The sequence below is a fragment of the Aptenodytes patagonicus genome, chromosome 22, assembly GCF_965638725.1.
Source record: "Aptenodytes patagonicus chromosome 22, bAptPat1.pri.cur, whole genome shotgun sequence".
Classification (NCBI taxonomy): domain Eukaryota; kingdom Metazoa; phylum Chordata; class Aves; order Sphenisciformes; family Spheniscidae; genus Aptenodytes; species Aptenodytes patagonicus.
In genome coordinates, this window is record NC_134970.1 from 4,012,569 (window position 1) to 4,033,701 (window position 21,133).

At 62.8% G+C, this 21,133-nt stretch overlaps 1 protein-coding gene across 1 annotated transcript; it reads left to right on the forward strand.

Annotated features, from left to right (window-relative positions):
• Window positions 1-1,686: 1,686 nt before the first annotated feature.
• TFEB (transcription factor EB) lies at window positions 1,687-19,725 on the forward strand. The gene is made up of 9 exons (XM_076358067.1): window positions 1,687-1,827; window positions 14,885-15,129; window positions 15,208-15,462; window positions 15,552-15,632; window positions 16,344-16,464; window positions 16,662-16,718; window positions 17,214-17,289; window positions 17,462-17,609; window positions 17,951-19,725. Exons 2-9 carry the CDS (start codon window positions 14,935-14,937, stop codon window positions 18,389-18,391), a joined length of 1,374 nt encoding a protein of 457 aa, XP_076214182.1. The 5' UTR covers window positions 1,687-1,827; window positions 14,885-14,934; the 3' UTR covers window positions 18,392-19,725.
• The last annotated feature ends 1,408 nt before the right edge of the window (window positions 19,726-21,133 follow it).

Consider the following 21,133-nt stretch of genomic DNA (forward strand, 5'->3'; position numbering starts at 1 on the left):
TGAGCTGGGAGTTTCAGATGTGCATGGAGCCTTTGAATTTGCAGCGATGACAAATTTGGGGTCGCCTTTTAGATTGGGACCCGGATCCCCGCTGCAGCTGGCAGGCTGGCTGGGAAACCGGGATGACCGGGAGAAATTCAAGCTGCACCGTGTGATCAGCTGTGGTTTGAGGACGCCAGGGCTGAGCCGGTGCGGTCGCTGGAGGCTTCAGAAACCAGTTCGGAGCAGGATGTGCAGAGATAGGGAGCTGCGTGTGAACAGCTCTCGGTTCATCAGGTTTGGGGGAATTGCCCACACATATTTGCAAATAAATTAGGGATTAAAAAGCGTCATGCAAGGACACTCAGGCTGAGGAAAACGCCCTGGTTTTGTTCTCGAGGGTTAAATCTCTTCATTGCTGCAGCCTCAAAGGATGGGTGATGTGACCAAAGCTTGGGGTGTCTGGATCCCCCCGAGGAAGAGCTGCTGGATGCAGTGTCAGACAGGTCAGGCCAGTGCTGGGTGCCCGGACTGGACCCGAGAGGCTGGTCCTCGAGGTCCAGCATGGGGCGATGCACGGGTGATGCAGCGCTGAAGGGCCCATCGCCGTTGTCTGACACCCATCTCCCGGTCAGATGACAGTCACCCCACTGGGGCATGTGACCGCCTGTTAAATCTGCTGTTTCCAGCCAAATCTGCCACAGCGGGTCCTGCAGAGCAGGGAGCTCCCAGCCACTGAGAGGGAAATGCCGTCCTGCTGCCACGGGCAGCCCGGTGGCAGGGTCACACTGTGCCCTGGGGACTCGGGGCGCAGCGGGGCTTGCTGCCTCTGGCTGGGCAAGGTCCCCACTGCTCCCTCCCGTTGCTGCCCCCAGTCCCCGGAGAGTTTATCACGCACTAAAAGCTCCGCACTCCCCGCACAGCTCCCCCGGCAGCTGCCAGACCCCCAGGGTCCCGTCTGGAGGGGGCCAAACACCCCCGTGCCTCGAGCCAGGCACATGCTGCTGGGGCTCCCCACCACCCTGCATGTCTCCAGGTCACTGCTAACCTTCCATGGCTGCAGCAAGCCTCTGGCACCAGTGCAAGGAGCCGCACGACCCCGGTGCAAGGAGCCGCACGACCCCGGTGCAAGGAGCTGCGTGACCCAGTGCAAGGAGCTGTAAAACCCTGATGCAAGGAGCTGCACAACCCCGGTGCAAGGAGCTGCACAACCCCGGTGCAAGAAGCCGCACGACCCCGGTGCAAGGAGCAGCACGACCCCGGTGCAAGGAGCAGCACGACCCCGGTGCAAGGAGCAGCACGACCCCGGTGCAAGGAGCTGCACGACCCCGGTGCAAGGAGCTGCACGACCCCGGTGCAAGGAGCTGCACGACCCCGGTGCAAGGGGCCACACGACCCTGGTGCAAAATGCTGCACGACCCCGGTGCAAGGAGCCGCACAACGTCCGTGCAAGGGACTGCACGACCCTGGCACAGCCCTGCCTTCACCCCCCGCCCCGGCACCCCGCCTCTTGGCCCGCTCCGGGGGTGGAAAAACCCGCTTTTGGGGAGGAAATCACCTAACCCAAACTTCTGCTGTGGCCGAGGCGGGGGACTACAAGTCCCGGCAGGCGCGGGCAGCCCTGCCCCGCTCCGGACTACAGCTCCCGGCGTGCTGCGGAGCGGAGCGGAGCGGGCCGGGCCGAGCCGAGCCGGGCCGTGCCGGGCCGGGCCGGGCGGACGGGCAGTGCTGCCCTCCCTCGGCGCGGGAGCAGCGGGGCCGGGCCGGGCCGAGTGGAGCCGAACCGAGCCGAGCCGAGCCGAGCCACTTTGTTTCCTTTGGCGTTCGCCTCTCCCCCGCAGCCGCCGGGTGAGTGCCCCGGGGGGGGGTACCGGGGGGGGGGGGGCAGCCGTGCTGCGGGGCCCCCTCGGGTCGGAGCCCGGCTTGGGGGGGGGTGGGGGGGGGTGTTGGGGGGCCCCCCCGCTCCTGCCCCATCCCGGGGCGTTTTGAACTCGCAGCCGCGGGGTGGGTTGGTTGTGTTTTTTTTTTTTTCCTCCTTTGCTGTAAATAATAACGACACCCCCACACGTCCCCGTCCCCCCCCCCCCCCCCCCCCCCCCCCCCGGAGCGGCCCCCGCTTACAGGAAGCTCCAGCCGGGCCGGGGCTGCGGCTGCTCCCGGCGCTGCCGGGTTTGAGCCGCCGGTTGGGGGGGTCGGGGGTCTCCGGCAGCTTGGCCGGGTGCCCCCTCCAAAAGGCCGAGGGTCCCAGGGGCTGCGGGCCCGCCGGCAGCCGGACGTGACTTGCTCGGGTCGCCTTTACCGGCGTAAACCCCCTCCCCCCCGCCCCCGCCCCCTTTACCCTACGCGTGGGGAAACTGAGGCACGGATGCTCCAGCTCTCGGTGCTGACACCCGGAGCTCTGGGTTTGCTCGGGGGTTTCCGGGCACCCCGTCCCCTGGGACAGGGTGCAAATCCCTCCCGGCCTGGGGGGCAGGAGAGCGGGTCTCCCCCTGCAAGCTTGGCCGCCCCCCCAGCCCTGCTGCTTTTGGGGTCTGCAAAAGGCAGGTGAAGAGTTGGGGTACCCCACGGCACACAGCTCTGAGGGGATCACCAAGAAGACACCCCTCACCCCCCCCCCCAGGCTGCAACTTGCTCCTCTGGGGCAGCAGGAGTTTGGCGGGGGCATAGGAGGGGGCTGCACTTAACCTACAGCCGCCGATTAATTATATTCATTAATTAATTGCGAAGTAGGAAGGATTACGCCAGCCCTCATGCCCGTGTCCTCTAAAGCTTCAGTGAGTCAGATGATGGGGAAATTTCCTTTAAAAAAAAAAAAAAAAAGAAAAAGAGAGAAAATATGGTGGTTATTGTTGTGCTCTTCTAAGATAAATAAATAAGCCCATGCAAGTCCGGGGACAAGCAGGGCCTGTTTCCAGGAATCCCAGTGCTTCTGCGCGTTCCCGGCCCTTGGGGCATGGGGGGAGTTTGTGATTTTATTTTTATATAACAGCAGAGAGTCGAGCAGACAGCGAAGGTGTGGAGTTTGGGGGATTTTCCCCCCCCCGCCTCCCCTTTAGTTTCCCCTGCCATGTTTGCTTGGCTTCATGCACGGCTGCTCCTCCGGCTGGAGGAGGGAACGGGGCTGGTTTCTCCCTGCTGCGGGTGCTGGTGGCGGCTGAGCCTGCGCTTACCTGCTGCCGGGGGATCCGGCGGGGAAAACTGCCAGGGTCGGTGGGTGTTTGGGAATTGGGCTGTCGGAGGTGAGAAACCGCCAGATTTAGGCTGTAGGGGTGGGTGCCCGATGGCCGTGGCGGGCGGCTGCGAGCAGCACATGCTGACCCTGCGGTGTGTGGAGGGGAGCCGGCGTGTTTTCCGAGGGATGCTGGGTTTGCCTCCCGAGGGATGCTGGCTTTCCCTCCCGCCCTTATCAGTAGGAAACCGCTCCGGGGTGGGGCTGGCAGCAACGGGGCGACTCCAGCATCCGGGTGTTTGGGATGGAGGTTGTGATTCCAGCCAGGTCTTTATTTCTTTTTCCACGCTCCACGGCGCCGAGTTTACGGCACGTGTGTTCCTGGTCCCCCCCTGCCCTGCTACCGCCTTTGCCGTGACGAGGTTTCCCCGTTTGCTGGTTTTCGGCGGTGCTGTGGGGAAAGGGAAGAGCCCTGTGTGCGCGAGCGACAAAGTGATGAATCATCGGAGCGGGGGGACATTTCCAGGGCTGAGGGTGGGGTGGCCGTGGAGCCCGAGCAGCACAGCCCTGCGGGGAAAGAAACAGCTGCTGCAGGGAAATGGGGCTGGGGAGGACACGCTGGGGGCACCCACCCCCCCAAAAGCACGTGTACTGAGGGTAGAAATGCTCTTCTGGCTCCCTGCGGCTCTCCCCGTGCTGCGGGGTGCTGGGGGGTGTGTGTGTGTGTGTGCTGGGGTCCTGATGTTGCGTTGGCACGGGGGGGATCTCAGCCCTGGATCGCTGTTTCTCCCTCCTTTCCTGGGGGGTGCAGGTGGATGGTGGGGAGGGACGGAGCTCTCCCGGCACTGGGCATGGCACATCCCCGTCACCTCTGGGCTCCGTCTCTGGGGGCAGCTGGAGTTTGTGGTTTGGGTTTTGGGGGGGGGGGACACCTCGAGCTGCACCCACTGAAAGGGAGCCATTTCATAACTGCCCTGTGTGGGGTTATCCTGTGCGCTGGTCAAAGAGGAACCGGGCTGGGGGGGGAAGCAACTTGTCAGGGTCAACTCAGCACAGCGATGTCCCTGGCGTGGGCGCTGCAGCCTGGCAGTGGCACTGCATCACTGGCATGTCGCCGGGGAAGCATCATGGCATCCCGTGGCCACAGCCGGCACCGGTGTTGACCCGTGGCAGCCGTTTTGTGGCAACTTCCCCGACCCTCTCTTTGCTGTGGGAGATTTACAGGGCGCTTTGCAGCCGCAGGAGCCAGTGCTGGGCATTTTACAGCCCCGTAAAAGAGCAGAGGCTGCCCGGAGGTGTGACGTGTACCTGCCACCGCGCTGTGCCATGCTGGCTTCAGCCCTATGGTCATCCCGTGGTGGCCTTTCTGCGGTGGCATCACCTCCGCAAGCCCGGGGGAGGCAGCAGCTCGGGCTTTGCCAAGCCACGGTGCAGTCCCGGTGCAGAGGCAGCCGGGGCGCATCCCCCCTGCAGCCGGTGATTCCTGGGGTGAGCCGCGGTCATTGTCGCCCTCGTGGCTGACGCAGGGGAAGGCGCTGGTGGTGTAATGCTTGGAGGGACGAAAAGGATGATCTCTTTGTGAACACGCAGACAGGAAATACGTGCTCATCTTCCCCCCCCCCCCCCCCCCCCGGTATGTCCAGAAAGAGCCCCCCGATGGTTCCCCCTGATTTCATTGCAAGGTCGTGCCCCACCGCAGGGTTGGCACCTGGCACTTGGCTTTTGGTCAGAGCGGGTTTTCCTTGTGGATTTGCATGCACGTAGGGTCCCAGGACACGGTCAGCCCAGGGATGCAGGAGGCCGAGCCCCGCGCTCCAGGATGAGCTCCGGTTCCTGTTCCTCGCCTTCAAGGGAGACCCATGCGTTGGCTGGAGGTGGAGGTGGCGCATTGCTGAGAAAACTAGGAATGACGGGTACGATCCCGGCACCGATGCCGGCCCTGGTCCTGTCCAGCTGATGCTGACAGCAGCCTTCGAAGAAGCCGTCCCTTCTCCAAACGTCTTCCCCCTCGCTTTCTGTTGAACAAACAGGCAGCGGAGCAAAGCTATAAATATTAAATTGCAAAAAAAGGAAAACAGTAAAGAAACCCCACGATTTCCCTGCGGGCTCAGGGCCGAGCCCTGAGCAACAGAGGTGAATGGGGCTGCGTGGTGCCTGCCTGGAAGGACCTCGCCCGAAGCAGCTTGGTGTGCCACGGCGGGGGGGGATCCGGCCCGGGAGGATGGCGTGGGGCCGGATCCTGGCCGCTGGGAGCTTGCGTTGTGCCGTAGGTCCGTAGGACAGAGGCAGAGCTCCACAGCCCCTCGGGGAGTGGGGGATGCTCCATCTCTGGAGGCATGGCGGGTGGTTCGGGAGGCATTTCGGGGAGGTAGGTGCTACGGGGCTGGGAGCGGGAGCACGGGGACAAGCACCGCTGTGCGGCCCAGGGGATTTGCAGCGGGCGGTGGGTGGGTTTGCCTGGATGGGGTCGCTTGGGGAGGGTTCAAGGTCTTTCAGTGACATGGCCCGCCCTGGCCCCACGGTCCCTACAGTCTTTGCAAGGAGGCTGTGCCACCTTATTTTTAAAGACTCTTCTAAGAATTGCTGTCGGGGTTTTGTCACCCTTCCTACAAGTGCATTCAACTCCGAACAAACTCCTCAGCAGGCTGTCTGCTTAAATCCCCTCCTTTAGTTAAATTGGTGCAACTTTCTTTCTGGATAAACCTGAAACACCCAGGCAACATCCTTCCCTGCCAGTTACATCCCTCTTTTTCCTTCCCATACATGCACACTATTAATGAAAGTGATTTACTTCTTGCATAAACAGTTGCGAAGCCGAAGGTTTCCCATCACCCCGCCCTGGCTCAGCCCCTTCCCCTCCGCAGGCCCGGCACAGCATTATTCAGGGACTGTGCTTCAGCTGTAAATTCTCCTTTCAGCGTGTGGCCGAACCTCCGGTGCAGTTTGTGCAGCTGCTGCGGTAGCGCCCAGGTGCCAAAACTAGCAGGGCCGAGGGGGCACCTGACCTGGGCACCTTTGGATCCCCCTGCACTGCATCGGGAGCAAGCGGAGAGAATGCGGGTGCTCCCCGACGCAGGGTCCGGGCTGGGACATCTTGGCGGCAGCGGCTGGCAATGAGCTTGGGGACGGGCAGGGGAGTTTTTGGAGCCTCAGGGACAAGCGAGGGCAGCAGCTTCGGCTTTCGCCCAGGCCGTTTCTCCAGAATTTCAGGGGAATTGCATGGGGTGGGGAATTTTTAAGAGGAAACGAGAAGGGGACTGCAGTCGGGTCAGGCTGGTGGAGCAGGGTCTGCAGCCACCCGGCATGCAGGGAGCGTTTCCCCGTTCCCGGCTTGCAAACCCCACTGGAGGAGGGGAGGATGGGTGCCGGCGGGCTCAGCCCTGGCTGTAGCTCCCGCCTTATCTGCAGCAGGGTGGGTGCCACTCTCGGCGCCGCAGCCGCTCCTCGGGGGGCCGCTCCAGGCTCAGGGCAGGTGAAGATCTTGCCTGGAGGAAGCCCAGCCTGGTGGGAAAAACCTCTGGGCTCCTTCATGGTCAAACCGGCGTAACTCGTGCCGGGGAGGCGGCAGCACTCGTAGCGAGGACCTGACTGGTTGCACCAGCACAGTGCCAGGGCAGGGGCTGGATTGGCAGCGGGGGCTCCCGAGAGCCAAGTTTGACCTTCACGGAGCAGGACAGTGGAGGGCTGAGCCTGGGGGAAAGGAGGGGAGAGGAGAAACTCCTCCTTTGCGGGTAAGCAGCGATGGCTGGGTGCTCCCCGGGGCATGAGAGGTGCTGCCGGGGCTGGGATGGTTGCGGGGAGAGCCCCGGGACTGTTTGGGAGGACAAGTCACAGGCTGTCCCCAACTTGTTTATTCTTGGGGTCGGGGAACAGCTGCGGCTCCCATGGATGGGGCGGCCGCGGCGCTGGGGCTGCTGCCTGCGGTACGGTTACATGAAATCTGCCTTCTGAGAAGCCTCCTGGCCGGGTGCTGGGGGCTGGACGCAGCGTATTTATAAATATTACCTCCTTCCAGCAGCACGGGGCCGCAGCGGGTGGGAGGGAGGAGGGATGGGGGCGGCGCTGGGAGCGCTTCCGACACCGGGGGCCGGGGGGGCACGGGGCAGCCGCTGTCACCTCGCGCCTTCTGCTCGCGGCAAGTGGCACCATGAACTTGGGGCGCATGGACCTCAAGGGCTGGTTTTGCTGAGCATCCCCACTTTCCGGGGTGGTTTCTAGGATTTTGGGGCACGCGGTGCCTCTAAACCTCAGCGCCGTGGTGTGTTGCGTCTGCCCTGCTGGAACTAAGCTGGGGGCCAGGGATGGTGCTGTCCTGCCGGTTCCCCTTATTGCTCATTTATGCAGTTATTTAAAAAACCCACCAACACCCAAGTTGTTTAGAGTCAGCCCGCGTTGGAGCAGGACGGGGTTTGCTCTTTGGCCGCGGGTTGTGCGTGGGGCCCCGCTCCCGGCTCTCTCCCGCGCGCTTGGGAGCGCGCGACCTTTGCCGAGGTGAGTGGGACGCGGTGCGGCCGCGCGTCCTTCCCTGCCGGCGCGGCCGAGGCCCCTCCAAGGTCACCCCGCTCCTCTCCTCGCCTCCCCGCTGAAAGGCGGACATGATACGGGGCTGATTAACCACTCAGCCTGGGGTGGTGCTGGGCTGCGGCCGCGGCGCGTCCCCGGCCCCTGCACTGCCGTTGGCTCGTCCTCGCCCGAGGAACGTCCTTCTGCCTGTTAACACTTTTATTTTTAATTGCTGCTGTCGGGCGGGGGGCGGGAGGGGAGGGCAGGAACTTGTCGGCTCGGGCTGTTTGCGCTGGCGGGCTGTGAATTCCCCGGGCGGTCAGTCGGACAGTGATGTTTCAATCAGGGCTCCTGCACCGTGCCAACCACCCTGAGGGAAGGGCTTTTGCTCCAATTTGGAGCAGCCGCAGAGCCAGGGTCCGGCCCCACCGTGGTGGGGTCCCAGGGGTCCCCCTGCCTCCCCCAGCCCTGCTTCGGGGGCTGCACCCGAATCTGGCCCGCGGGTGCCAGCCTCCAGCCGCTGTGCTTGGCTGGGGTGATGGAGTGCATGCCATCCCCCAGCTGTGCCGCGCCGGGCAGAGGGGCTTTTTTGGGGTGAAGGAGAGGCATCGGAGCAAGGCTGTGTATTATTAACCCCGTAACGGCTGCCACGCACAGGTGGGCTCTCGTGGATATACCTTGGCACCACCAGAACCAGGGGGCTTTTTTATGGACCCCATTTATTCTGCCCTGGGGGTGACACCATGACAAGGGACACTCAGCCCTGGCTCTTGGTACCCAGGGACCGACACTTTTCTCTCTGCCGGCTCCCTGACACCTCCCCGGCGAGGCGAGCTTACCTGGGCAGTTTGGGGATCACTTTAGCTGGGGTCTTGCTGTCATACAAGACTTGTGTTAATATTTTTACTGTGCTGGATACCTGGGCCGCTTCCAGGAGCGGTATTTAACGCATGGAAGAGAAAACATTTGGCCTCTGACCCAAGCGCCTGTTAACAACGCCATGGTCCACGTTTCTGAGATGCCGGGGCTAAAAACAGTCCCAGTGACTCAGTCTCTCGCTGGTGTTGTCAACTGACCCCGGCTTTTATTTGCCAACTCCCTCTGCCTTCTCCTTCTCCCTTTCAGGGCTGCGTGCTCGCTGTGTGGGGAAGGCGCCTCCGGACAGGGCTGGGGTGGCTCTGGCCATCCACCTGCCCGACCCATCTCCTGCCCGACCCATCTCCTGCCCGCTGGGTGGGTGATGGGGAGGGCACTGTTGCTCTCTGGGGTTGGAAATGGGGCCAATCCCCTCCTTTTCCACCACCATCCTCATCCCAGAGGGACGTAGGCTGGATGGGACCTCTGGACCTTCTGGTCCAGCTCCAAGCATGGCCAACGTTGGCGTTAGATCGGGGTCTCCAAGGATGGAGGTTGCTCCGCTGCCAGGGTTTTGCCACCCTTGTGATGAGGAATCCCTTCCTAATACCCCGGGCCGGACCCTGTCCCGCTGCCCCTTTCTGGGGCTGTCAACCGCGGCGCTGCGCTCCTCCGTGAGCCGATGAAGATGAAGGACCCCGGCCTTCTTCCCACTGGGTGCTGGCATTACCGGACCCCTGACACAGCGGGTACGCTGGCACGGCATGAATTGCCCCCGCGGTCTTGCCAAGTCAGGGTGAGTGCCCCGAAGGACAGGCCACGGGGCCGGTCCCAGGTGCGTGGGAGCAGATGGGTGCCAGCCGCGTCGCTGGCAGGGTGGCGTGGCAGTGGCTCGCCGGCCCGGCGCAGGGGGGCTTCCCCGGCAGGGGAGCTTGATCTGCTGGCGGTGCTCAGGGAGGTGCCGTGGTGCCCTTGTGGGATGGTGGCACACCCAGCACAGGTGCAAAGGGGACATGGTGCAAAGCAGCTTTGCTCAATGGGGGCGTGGGGGGAGTCCCCAGCACCGTGCCAGCTGCGTGGGGCATCACACAGGCGTCCTTGTCATCCCCTGGCTTTGCCATCGCCATCCTGGCTGGTGCCGGCCGGCACTGGCATCGCTGACCTGGTGGGGACCAGCTATGGGTGCCGGAGGGACCCCGCATGCTGCCTGGCAGCGTGCGGGGCCGGATCCGGCTGCGTAGTGCTGGTGCTTGCTCTGCACCTGTTCCAGGCACACGGAGGGACAAGGGACAGCTTTTGTCCCTGTGTATTTTCAGGCAGGGATGTCACCGCAGGCAGCACTGCAGCCGCTCTGCTGGCAGCTCCCGAGGGGACACAGTGGGGCAGACTCAGCCTGGGCTCCGGCACCCCGGAGAGCCCGGCGGCACTGGCTGCATCTATTTTTGCCACACTTTTTCTCAGCTTGATTGCTAACTCCTGTGTTGCAGTGAGAAAAACAAGCAGGTTTGGAGGTTTTTTGCAACTTCCCCCCCCTGCACCCCGCGTGGCTGCTGCTGCGTTAAAAGCAGGGTCCTGAAAATGAGGAAACGCGGGGCCGGCGCAGGAGCCGGGCTGGCCCCGGCGAGGAGCACGGAGGAGCTGCGACCTGCTGGCCCCGGCGCCCGGAGAACCCCCTGGCCCCACTGTCCCGTGCCCAGGTAACCCCTGCCCCGTCGTCCCCCTTCCCCACACAGCGGGGTGGCAGCGGAGCCCGTCCCCAGGCTGCGAGCACCCATGGGGTGGCTTTGCGGGTGCCCGGCGGGGTGGCAGCTTGGTGCTGTCGGAGCAAATCTCGGTGCAGAGCAAACACCGTCAGGCTCCCGGCTGCCCTGGACCCAACCAGTCGCTGCCTGCCCCGAAACGGTGGCGGGTGCTTCACCCTGCCCGGGCTGGGGTGCGCCGGGCTCCCTCGCTCGCCGCCCCTGCATCTTTCCCCACCCGCCCCCCCCCAGTATTTGAAAACCAAAAACGAGGAAGGAAGGCTCGGTGGGCGCTTGCTGCTGGTAGCAAGAAGCAGAGCTGTTTTCACTTCTTTCTTCTCCCTTTCCTTTTCGCTGCCCTCTTGGTTATCAATGAAGCGGCCCAGAGCAGCGGGTGGGTGGGTGGCACGGCCCCCGCCCTGGCTCCCTTCCTTCCCCAGGGGTCCCTGCTCCCGGCTGAAGCCGCTGATTGATTTTTCCGCTCATAAACGGCCACGATCGACCGGGAAATAAACACACGTGAGGGAGCGGGGCTGGGCAGGCAGCTCCTCGGTGCAATGAGTTTGGGGGTTCTCAGCTCTGTCTCCAGGGCTGAGCAGGGCATCGCTCCCCTCTTCTCCCTCCAGCTTTTGAAGGGGTGGGCAGGAGATGTGTTGCATTTGCAGCGTGTGTGTGTGTGTGTGTGCCTGTACGTTGCAGGCAGGACAGGCAGCGCGGGTGCTGCTTCCCCGTGAGCCGCCCAGGGAGGGTAACGCGATCCCCCTGTATTTCACAGGGGCTAAATCTGGAAACTGCCTCACGGCGGCTTTTATTTCTAACCCCCACCTGGGCGCAGCGATGCGCTCGGGGAGGTGGAGGTGGGGTGCCGCTTGGGCACGGGGATGGCGGTGCGGCTCCGGGTGTTTTGTCCCTTCGGGGTGGCACCGGGTGCCCCACGCCGGCTCTCCGCAGTGGGTCCAGCGGCAGCCCGGCCCCGCGCGTTGCGGAGCGGCACCCGATGTCACTCCAGAAAGTACCGGCGGTTGCTGAGCAGCCGACCCCATGCCACTGTCTGTCACGGCCTGGGTTGCGGTGCCGCTGGGCTCCCGCAGGGACGGGGAACAGCTCGGGGCCGTGCAAAGACCTGTGGGGGACGAGCGAGGGTCAGGGCAGCTCTGGGTGCCGCTGGGTATCCTCTGGCTGGAGCCACCCCCAAGTGCCGCCCCGGCGTGGGGGGAGCACATTGGGCTCTTGATGAAATAACACCCCCAGAAGAAAAGCAAGAAAGGTCCAGAAATAACCGTGTCGCTAAACAGCAGCAGAGATATTTTGAAGGGAGATTAATTCCCTGGCTCCGGCCCTGCGCGTTGTCCCAGCGGTGGGTCTGGTGTGCGGTGGTGGAGCACGGCTGGTGCCTGGACAGCCCGCAGGCGCTGATGGAGCCCACTGCTCTCCAGCACCCAGGGAGGTTTTCACTCGAAGAGCTGCTCTGGCTTTAGGATGCGATCCTGCAACAAAGCGGGATTAGCTTTTTCCCCCACTCCAAGGAGGCAGGGGCAGGGTCGCAGGGTTTTTGGAGCACAGGTAGAGTTTCCTTTGGGAAATGGGTCCCTTTTCCCTGCATTCCTGGCTTGACCCCGGGCAGGTGCTTTGGGCTCCCCCGTGGAGCTGGGGGGCTGCAGCCGGGGTCAGGATCAGCCCGGCTCCGCGGCTTCTCCTGCCGATGGTCGGCGATGGGCAGCACACCCTGTGCTACGGGCAGGGGGTCGAGGGCCCACCTGGGTACTGGCTGCTCCAGGCATGGAAAAGCCACCCTGTGTCCGCCCTGACGCCCGTCCCCGCTCTCCGGGCAGGAAAGGTGGCGTCAGGGAGCGGAGAGCTGCCAGGGCTGTCCACCCTTTCCCTGCTCCCTCCTACCTTCCCGCCCTTCAGCCCCTCTTCTTCTCCATCCCCTTCCTGTTGTTCCATCGCCCACCCTGGGCCTCCCACTACCTTCCTCCCTCCCCTCCTCTGCTCTTCCCTCTCCGTGACCGATGGGGATGTCTCCCCAGCAGGTGCCCTGGCAGCGCCCGCCGGGAAACCCAATGCCTGGGCATGCCCTGGCCGGCTGTGCTGCCCGCTCGGAGCCAGGCAAGCCGCTGCCCGTGCACCGGGATGGACCCTCGCCAGGGTCCCCTCCAGGCGGGGACTAAGCTGGGGCTGCCCCTGGCATGGGGGTGGCTCCAGCTCAGCGGGAGAGCCACCGGGCGTGCTTTTTCCGGGATGCTAACATCTTTCGCCTTCCCAGGAATAACGGACATCCCGGATGGAGCTGCCGTCCCACGTGCTTTATTTCTGCCCCCCCTGGACCACGGGATGGCGGGATGCATCCCTGGGGTGGGGCGCGTGCCCTGGGGTGGGGTGCCTGCACTGCGGCGCCGGCCGGATCCCCATCCTTTCCCACTGCCGGCTGCCTCCCTCACGCCAGCCACCCTCCCGCCGGGGCTGACTCAGAGCGAAAGCAGAAGCTGCTCAGTGTTTTGGGGGGCGGGGGGGAAGCCAAGCAGAACCAAGCAGGTTATTTTAAACCTGACCTAATTTCCCCCCTCTCCTTATCGGGCTCTGGCCACCCTTCCCCATCCTCGCCCTCGGCGGCTCCCCTTCTCGACAGTTTCCCAGGGGAGAGGGTAGCGCTTTTGGCTCCCCCCGCCCCCGTTTCCTATAAAGGGGCAGCTGGGGGGATCCCACAGCCAGGCAGGGTGATGGGACCGGGGCCGACGGGGGTGAGCGGGTGCTGTGCTGTGGGTGGCTACGCCTTGGCATGCTTCACATGACACCATCCTGCCCCCACATACCGGCTGCCCTTCCTGAGAAGAGCCCGGATCCCCCCGGCTCTGCAGCGAGGCAGCTCCCTCCTCGCCCTTGAAACCGGGTTTCCCCACCGCCGGAGGTGCCAGCCACTCCAGCTTCCTCCCCCTCTCCGTCCCGTCCCCCCACCCTGCACCATCGAGCCAGGGTCCCCGTGCAGCCACCCACGGGGCACGCTTAGCCCTGCTGCTGCTCACGGTGCTTTGTAGGGCCATGGGTAGCTGCTTGCTTGCAAACACGGGAGCTGACCGCAAAGTTTCCTGTGCACGGCTTGAAATCCCTTTCCTCCTCTCCCCTGGTGCTGGGAGCCCCCCCAAAATGTCTGGCTCGTGGGGCCCCAGCGTCTCTCCCCCTCCCTGCCCCGGCCGTGCCCCGGCTGTGCGGCGTGAGCTGGGCTTGCAAAGCACGGCCAGTCCCTCCATGCCACGATGGCTCATCCCATCTCCTCGCAGCTCTTGGAAGCTTTTCCTCTCACCCTGCCCTTAATATTTGGGGTTATTGCATCGTTCCGTGTGCATCAGCTGTGGTTTATGCCCCTTCAGCCTTGTTTTATCTGCTGTGGGCTGTCCCCGGTGCCACTGGGTCCTTTCCCAGGGCTCTGCTGTTGCTCATCTCAAGCATCATCCCCTTGTGCCCTCCTTTAAGGCAGTTTGTGACAGCCGTCTTAACGAAGCTCCGATTGATAACTGTCCCAGGCTCCTCTTCTCCCATCCCCCTTTAGATGGGCCACCATGTCTAATTAATTACCTTCCTCTTGCCGTTCAATAGCTGGCTCTTGATCCATGTAATCGTATTTCTGTCCATGCTGGCTTGATTTAATTTCCCCCTTAGGATATCGCATGGCACTGTGTATCAGATGCCTCGCCGAAACCCCGGTGTGTTGTAGCCGCCGTGGCCCCTTTGTCTGCAATTACACATTGTATTTAAATAGCAAAACCCTCCAGATTTGTCTGGTTACGCTGCCGCAGAGCAAACCCTGGGTGTTTGGCTCCTGCCTGTTCCCCTGGCAGCATTTGCTTTGGGTCCTGTGCTCCGCTTTCCCTCCCACCCTGCGGATGCTGTGGTCCAGACCCCCATCCCACACGGCATCTCCCGCATCCCCATCCCAGCCCCGCCTGGGAAACCAGCCCTGTGGAAAGCCATCGTCGTGCCCCGGAGAGTCCGGGTAGGGCAGCTCCCCTCGCCCCGGCATCCTCTCCACCTCCTCCACGGGCCACCGTCCCCTTTGTACGGGGGAACAAGGGCCGGTCTGTGCGGTGCGGGGGCCTCGCACGCCTCCCCCCCGCCTCCGTGCTCGCGTGCCGGCCCCGCACAGAAGCCGCATTGTTCATCCCACGCCGGAGCTGAGGTTTCGGGGCAGCCGGGATGAGGGTTAAACCCTGCCTCTGGCTCCTGACACCCGCCGGCCTTTTCTTCCTGCTCTTCCCTTGCTTTCTCTTTCCCTTTCGCTCTGCTCCTGGGCTCTGGCTTTTCCCGGCCCTTCTTGCTTTGCTCCGGTGTTTTGGAAGTTGGTGGCTCAAAGCACGCTCCAGCTGAACCCGGCGGTACGTGAGTCCACACTTGCCGGGCGCGGGGTCCCAGCTGCTCCCTGCCCTCCCCGTCCCCCCTGAGGTACCCCGGCTGTCCCCAGGGAGAGCGGTGGCACGGCAGGGAGCCGTGGCAGGAAGGCAGACCCGTCCGTCTGGCGTTAGGGTGATTGTCCTGGCTTAGTCAGCGGCTGGTACGGGTGCTGCAGGATGTCTGCTCCCTCCCCGTGCCTCAGTTTCCCTGCTGCAAAATAGGCTGTTCCTGATGTGCCGTGTCCTCCTCTCAGGGTCACCTCCGTGCCCGGCGGGCGCCCGCGTCCCTCCCCCCCGGTGCATCATGGCGTCGCGCATCGGCCTGCGAATGGAGCTGATGAAGCAGCAAGCGCAGCAGGAGGCCGAGAGGGAGCGCATGCAGCAGCAGATGATGATGAACTACATGCAGCAGCAGCGGATGCCGGTGGCTTCTACCCCGGCCATCAACACTCCCGTCCACTACCAGTCCCCACCGCCCGTGCCCGGAGAGGTCCTCAAGGTACAGTGCTGGGGGTGTGTCCCCTGCCCCCGGGGCCGAGGGGGTGTGGGAGATCCCTGATGGTTTGTCTCCTTGCAGGTCCAGTCCTACCTGGAGAACCCCACCACGTACCACCTGCAGAAGTCACGGGACAAGAAGGTTCAGGCTTATCTCTCCGAAACCTACGGGAACAAGTTTGCTGCCCACGTCAGCCCCGTCAGCCACTCTCCCAAGCCACCCCCTGCCGCGTCCCCCGGCGTCCGACCCAGCCACGTCATGTCCTCCTCAGCGGGCAACAGTGCACCCAACAGCCCCATGGCCATGCTCAACATCGGCTCCAACCCCGAGCGGGAGGTGAGGAAGTGTCACCGGGCTGCTGGGGGAGGCAAAGGTGCTGGAAAGGGCAAAGAAGCCCACTGGGACCTTACGCCTTTCCCTTTCAGTTTGATGAGGTCATCGATGACATCATGCGCCTGGATGACGTTTTGGGCTATATGAACCCCGAAGTCCACATGCCCAACACAGTGAGTCTCTGATGCGCGTTAGGAAGAGATCAGACCCCGGGCTGCGCGAGGGAGGGTGGCCTGAGGGTCCCACAGCCCTGTGCTTGCAGGGACGGAGGTGGCGCAGAGGGGACCTGTCCTTCTGTCACGTCCCTGCGGCGATGCCCGGGTGCCAGCCCAACCCAGCCTCGTCCCTGGGGTGGGTGTCCCTGGGGACCTGGGGCTGGGGGAAGGGAGGCAGCGAGATCTCCCTTTTGCAACTGCAAGAGCCAGTTCTTCAGCTTCTTTTCCTCTTTAATGACAATTGGGAACCCTTATAAAAAGCCGGAGAGGCGGGAGAGGGGCGCGGGGAGGGACCAAGTGTCCGCTGCAGCGCGGGGGGACGTTGGTACCAGGAGAGGTTTCCCAGCCAGAAGCTCGCTCGGAGTGGCACCGTCTCCTGGGTCGGATCCGTATGCCAGTTTGTGCCTCCCAGTGGGATTCATCCTGCCGGGCCCTTCTCGGATGTGATTCATCTGCCCTATTTTAGATGCTGGCCGTGGGAGGGGATCAGCTGTGCCCTTTGAAGTCCTGTTTTCTTTGCTACTCTGATTATAGCTGTTTTAAGGGCCCAGGAAGACAATTACATCTGCCTGGGCTACACACTCACATCCCAGAGGCCAAGCAGCTGGGCTTGAACCCTGGTCCCATGGCCCTGGATGGAGCTAACCCACCTGTACCTCTGGTTTTCAGCTGCCGATGTCCAGCAGTCACATGAATGTCTATAGCGGGGACCCCCAGGTGACGGCCTCTCTTGTAGGTGTCACCAGCAGCTCCTGCCCCGCCGACCTCACCCAGAAGAGAGAGCTGACAGGTACGTCCCTGGCCCCCCGAGCCAGCGGGGAGCCAGCGGTGATGGTGAGCAGCAAAGCTGGCCGGGGGTGCCCTGTCCCCGTGGGTGGGGAGGGGGGTGCTGGGGGATGCTGGGGTGCTCCGACACCAGCCCAGGATGCTCGTGGGGAGAGATGCAGCCTTGTCCCCTCCGGGTGATGTTGTGGGTCTCCGTTGCAGATGCCGAGAGCCGAGCCCTGGCGAAAGAGCGCCAGAAGAAAGACAATCACAACCTGAGTGAGTTTGGCACTGGCTGCCCGCAGGTGGCACAGCTTTCCCTCTCCCACCCCCGCAGCCCTTTCCCCATCGCTCTCCGTCCTCGTTCCCCTCTCTCCAAGCCGGGTCCCCCTTCCCATCCCATCTCGCCCTCAGGAAATACCCCCACAGCCCCTTGCCATGGCTCCCTCTTTCCCGGCTCTGCAAAATGTCTGCGGTGCAGGAGACACCCTGTTGTCTCTCCCGTCAGCACTGAGAAAGACAGGCCAGTCTTTCTGGTAGTAGTATTGGTCAGGCCAGCTGGGGCGATGGACAGAAGCAAGGTGCCAAAGGCTTGGCCCCAGAGGTTTCTCATCCTGAGCCCCCCCGACTCCAGAGGGTCTGGCTCGGGGCACGACGGTGACTCCCAGCCCCGCGAGCTGGGAGCAGCAGCGTGGCGAGTGGGGTCGGCGGGACATTGAGCCTCTCCTGCTCTTGCTGCTTCCTCACCGCCTTCCCTCTCTTCTCGCCCTGCAGTAGAGAGACGGCGAAGGTTTAACATCAACGACCGCATTAAAGAGTTGGGGATGCTGATCCCCAAGGCTAACGACCTGTACGTATCAGTGGTTTCTGTGGGGCTGGGATAACTGCGGGTCGCGTGGGCTTGCTCGATACTCGGCCCCATGGCAGGCAATGCTTGCAGAGGGGCTTTTTGGTGGAGCAGGGCTGAGGGGACATGTTGCTGGCATGCAGGTGGCAATCTCTTTTTCCATCCTGCACGGCAGAGACGTGCGCTGGAACAAAGGGACAATCCTGAAGGCGTCTGTGGACTACATCAAGAGGATGCAGAAGGACTTGCAGAGGTCACGAGACCTGGAGAATCACTCACGGCGTCTGGAGATGACGAATAAGCAGCTGCTGCTCCGCATCCAGGTGAGCTTCCCTGTGCTCTTCCCTCCCTCCGCTCTGCTCCAGCCACACAAGCAGCTCACTCCTGCCCCACCGAGGGGGCGGGCAGGGGCTCCCTCCCTCTGATGGCTGTCAAGTCACCAGGAGCAAAGTCTTCAGACAAACCAGACGTCTGAGGCTCAGGTCACCACAGCGAGTGTTGTTGAGCTTTGCATGGGTCGCCATTTTAAACCCTTCAGCTCTTCCGCGGGCTCCTTCCCTGTGAGCTTCTTGGTCCCTCTGTCCCTGCCATCTCCCTGGATGCCCGCGTGCCGTGTCCCCGTGTGTGACGTCCCCACCAAAGACCTCCTGTGCTCTGTTGGCAGGAGCTGGAGATGCAGGCACGCGTCCACGGGCTGCCCACCTCCTCGCCCTCGGGCGTCAACGTGGCCGAGCTGGCTCAGCAGGTGGTCAAGCAAGAAGCCGGCGGGGACGAGGGGACGCTGGAGCCACTGCTGCCACCCTCGGACCCCGAGTCACAGCCACAGCCGGCGCTGCCTCCACCACCCCAGTCTCCCTACCACCAGCTGGACTTTACCCACAGCCTGAGCTTCGACGACGGCTCCCGGGGCTTCCCGGACAGCCTGGAGCCCGGCCACAGTGCTTCGTTCCCTTCCCTATCCAAGAAGGAGCTGGACTTGATGCTGATGCAGGACACCATGCTGCCCCTGGCCTCCGATCCCTTGTTCTCGGCGATGTCCCCGGAGGCCTCCAAGGCCAGCAGTCGCCGGAGCAGCTTCAGCATGGAGGACGCAGACATGCTGTGACGAGGAGCTGTTCCGACACTGGGGGCGAGGACTGGACCTTCAAGTTTGGTTAGTGAAGTTACAGGGCACTCTTCTCGCAGGGGGAGCCCATCCTGCCACGCACTTGAATCTACGTAGGAGTACCTTTTCTCTATGCAACGGGGGTCTCGGATCAAGGCTCGCCGGGTACCGCCGTGTCTTTCGCAAGCTTTTTTTTTTTGCCAGGAGCTGGAGCAGACCTTCTTGGCTTGCCGTGGCGTTGGCCTGACTGCAGATTCCCCAGCCCAGGAGCGTGATCTCGGCTGCTTTGCCTTTCAGCGAAACCCTCCCGGACTGTCCCCCTTCCCCAGGGTGCTGGCCCAGAGCCGGAGCGGGCAGGAACCTTCGAGTCCCTGGGAGGAGAGGGACGATGCTCAGAGCTTTTTGTCTGGCTTGCTGCCTCCTTGCCACATCCCCAACGAGTCTTCCCCAGCGGTGGCCTCCGAGCCCGGCAGATGCTTCACGGTGCCACATCCTTCACAGTTCCTCCTTCCTCGGAGCACGCGCTGCCTCTCCGGGTTGCAGGGCTGGAGGGAGAAGAGGTGCTTAATTGGAGCAAGTTAATTCATGGGGCGTGGGGGGTGTTGTCTGAGTGAGCTGGGTCTGAGGCTACGAATTCGGGTCGACATTGAGGGCTTCCAAACTGGCCGGGACAGGGTGTTTGATGCTCGCCCAACCCCCTGCTGTGACCCCCACCTTTCAGGAGGACCCCCCTTCAGGGTTTGGCAGCATCCACCACCTCAAAACCTTGCTGGCTTCTGGACAAGGGCTGCATGGTGCCAGGCAACCTTCAGCCTTCCTCGAGACATCCCCACAGAGCTGCCTCTGCCCCGTAACGCCAAGCTGTGGCTCTTCAGGTGGAAGGATAAAGGGGTTTTACACTTTTTTGGGGGGGAATACTTGCTGAAAGCGGGTGTCCTGCCCCACATCTGGGCATGGAGGTCCAGGCTCTGGCTGGGGGACCAGGGAACGGTTTGTACTGATTGCCAAACCTGAGCCGCCGCTCTCTGCCTTAGGCTCGCAGGGTTTATTTCTCTTCCCAGCGTCGCCAGCTCGTTCCCCAGCCAGGACGGCTCGGTGATGGGGAGCTGCTTTGGGCTCTGCATCATCTTCTGCCTTCTCAGCCCGGCTGGCGGTGGGGAGGGAGCTGGGCAGGGGAGGGGGACGCTGTTCACAGGGAAAATACTGCACAAATTTGTTGTAAAGCCCAAAGGGGAGCACAGGGAAGGCTGGGGAGAGGAGACCCCTTTGTGATCCTGCACTATAGCACAGCATCACCCCCCCGGGCCATGGGAGCTGTGGCTGGATGGACAGGAGCCCACCCATAGGGGTCACTGGGTGCAGCCCGTCCTGGACCAAGGATGGGGGATGTCACGGGGTTGGGACCGCGAGGGGAAAGCCCAGCCAAGGAGGGACAAGCTTGCTCCATCGTGGTTGGATTTGGGATCGTGAGGTGGGGGGATGGCCCCGGTGCCCCCCTGGAGAGGTGTCTGTCGGGCGTGAGGGTGTGAGGAAGTGCAGAAGGCGGGGAAGAGAGGGGAAAAGGAAGAGGGAGGACATGTCGGAGGTGTAGAGCGCTGGGGCAGGGCAGGGTCTGGCTGCTGCCCTGCAGGGGTGCAGGGAAGGGAGCGGAGGGGACGTCGGGGCGCCGGGTGAGGGGCACGGGGATGCGCGCTGGCAGGTTTGGGGCTGCTTCACCCCACATGTTCACGGGAGGCCTTGGCGTCCTTCGTGCGCTGCCGTTAGTGCCTGTAAAGAGAATAATCCCCCCTGGCAAGGCGGCGGCGCCCCATATGCTGTGCTGAGTACCTATAGGTGTGGGTGATCTGTGGATCTGCGGACACCAAAGGGTCTGCGTGGGTGCTTCAGGGCGGGCTTACGAAATCCCTGGTCGCTTGGGATTATCGTGGCTATAAGGTGGTTCTGCTGGGCCCTCGCTGGTGGTACATGGCACGTGCAGGGCTGGCTGGGGTGCGTGCCCGCTCTGCGCCCTGCTCCTGGCACCGGGGGGCAGAGGACCGTCCGCTGCTCAGCGCGAGACGTGGCGTCTTCCCCCGGCCGTGAGTAAACCGTTGTGGATTATTATTATTTTTTTTTAATCTTTTGGGGTTTTTTTGTTTGTTTTATTTTTCTTTTGTAATGCACTGTGCTCTGATTAAAAAATTTTACTACTGTTTTATAAATAAATGTATAAAAGAATGAACTGGAATGGAAGAAGAATCATTAAAATATATTTATTTACAACATCCCGGAGCATTGCAGCGTGGGCTGTTTCTTCTCGTCCCAGAGGAGGGAGGGTCATGGTGTTCAAAGCACCCAGAGCCGCTTTCCCCCAGCGATGCCAAGGCCGTGCCCGAAGGTTGGGCTGCAGCAGCATCCCCATCTCACAGGGGAGCTGCCCTAGATTTGGGGGGCTGCTTGGGGGCTGGGTTTGGGGTTTTTTTTTTGCGGGAAAGCCTGGCTCGGTTAGAGGGGGGATGCACTGATGTTCCTCTCACTCAGCCGGTCCCAGGGTGGTTTGGGGTTTTCAGGGTCCCCCCTGCCCGTCCCTCCAGGTGCCAGCCCTGCAGCCAGGTGCTTCGGGGAGGTCCACAGCTCCCGGTGCTGAGCACAGCTGGGACTTGTGAGGTGCTGACCCATCTGCTGATTGCTTAATTGGAACCAGGCTTGGCCCCTTAATTAATAATAGTCACAAGGCCCCAGAGAGCAGAGCTGGAAGGAGCT

Coding starts and splice junctions, on each gene's coding strand:
- TFEB (XM_076358067.1), top strand. CDS start 14,935: ATGGCGTCGCGCATCGGCCTGCGAATGGAGCTGATGAAGCAGCAAGCG. Junction 16,465..16,661: donor CCAGAAGAGAGAGCTGACAG/GTACGTCCCTGG, acceptor TCTCCGTTGCAG/ATGCCGAGAGCCGAGCCCTG. Junction 17,610..17,950: donor AGCTGCTGCTCCGCATCCAG/GTGAGCTTCCCT, acceptor CTCTGTTGGCAG/GAGCTGGAGATGCAGGCACG.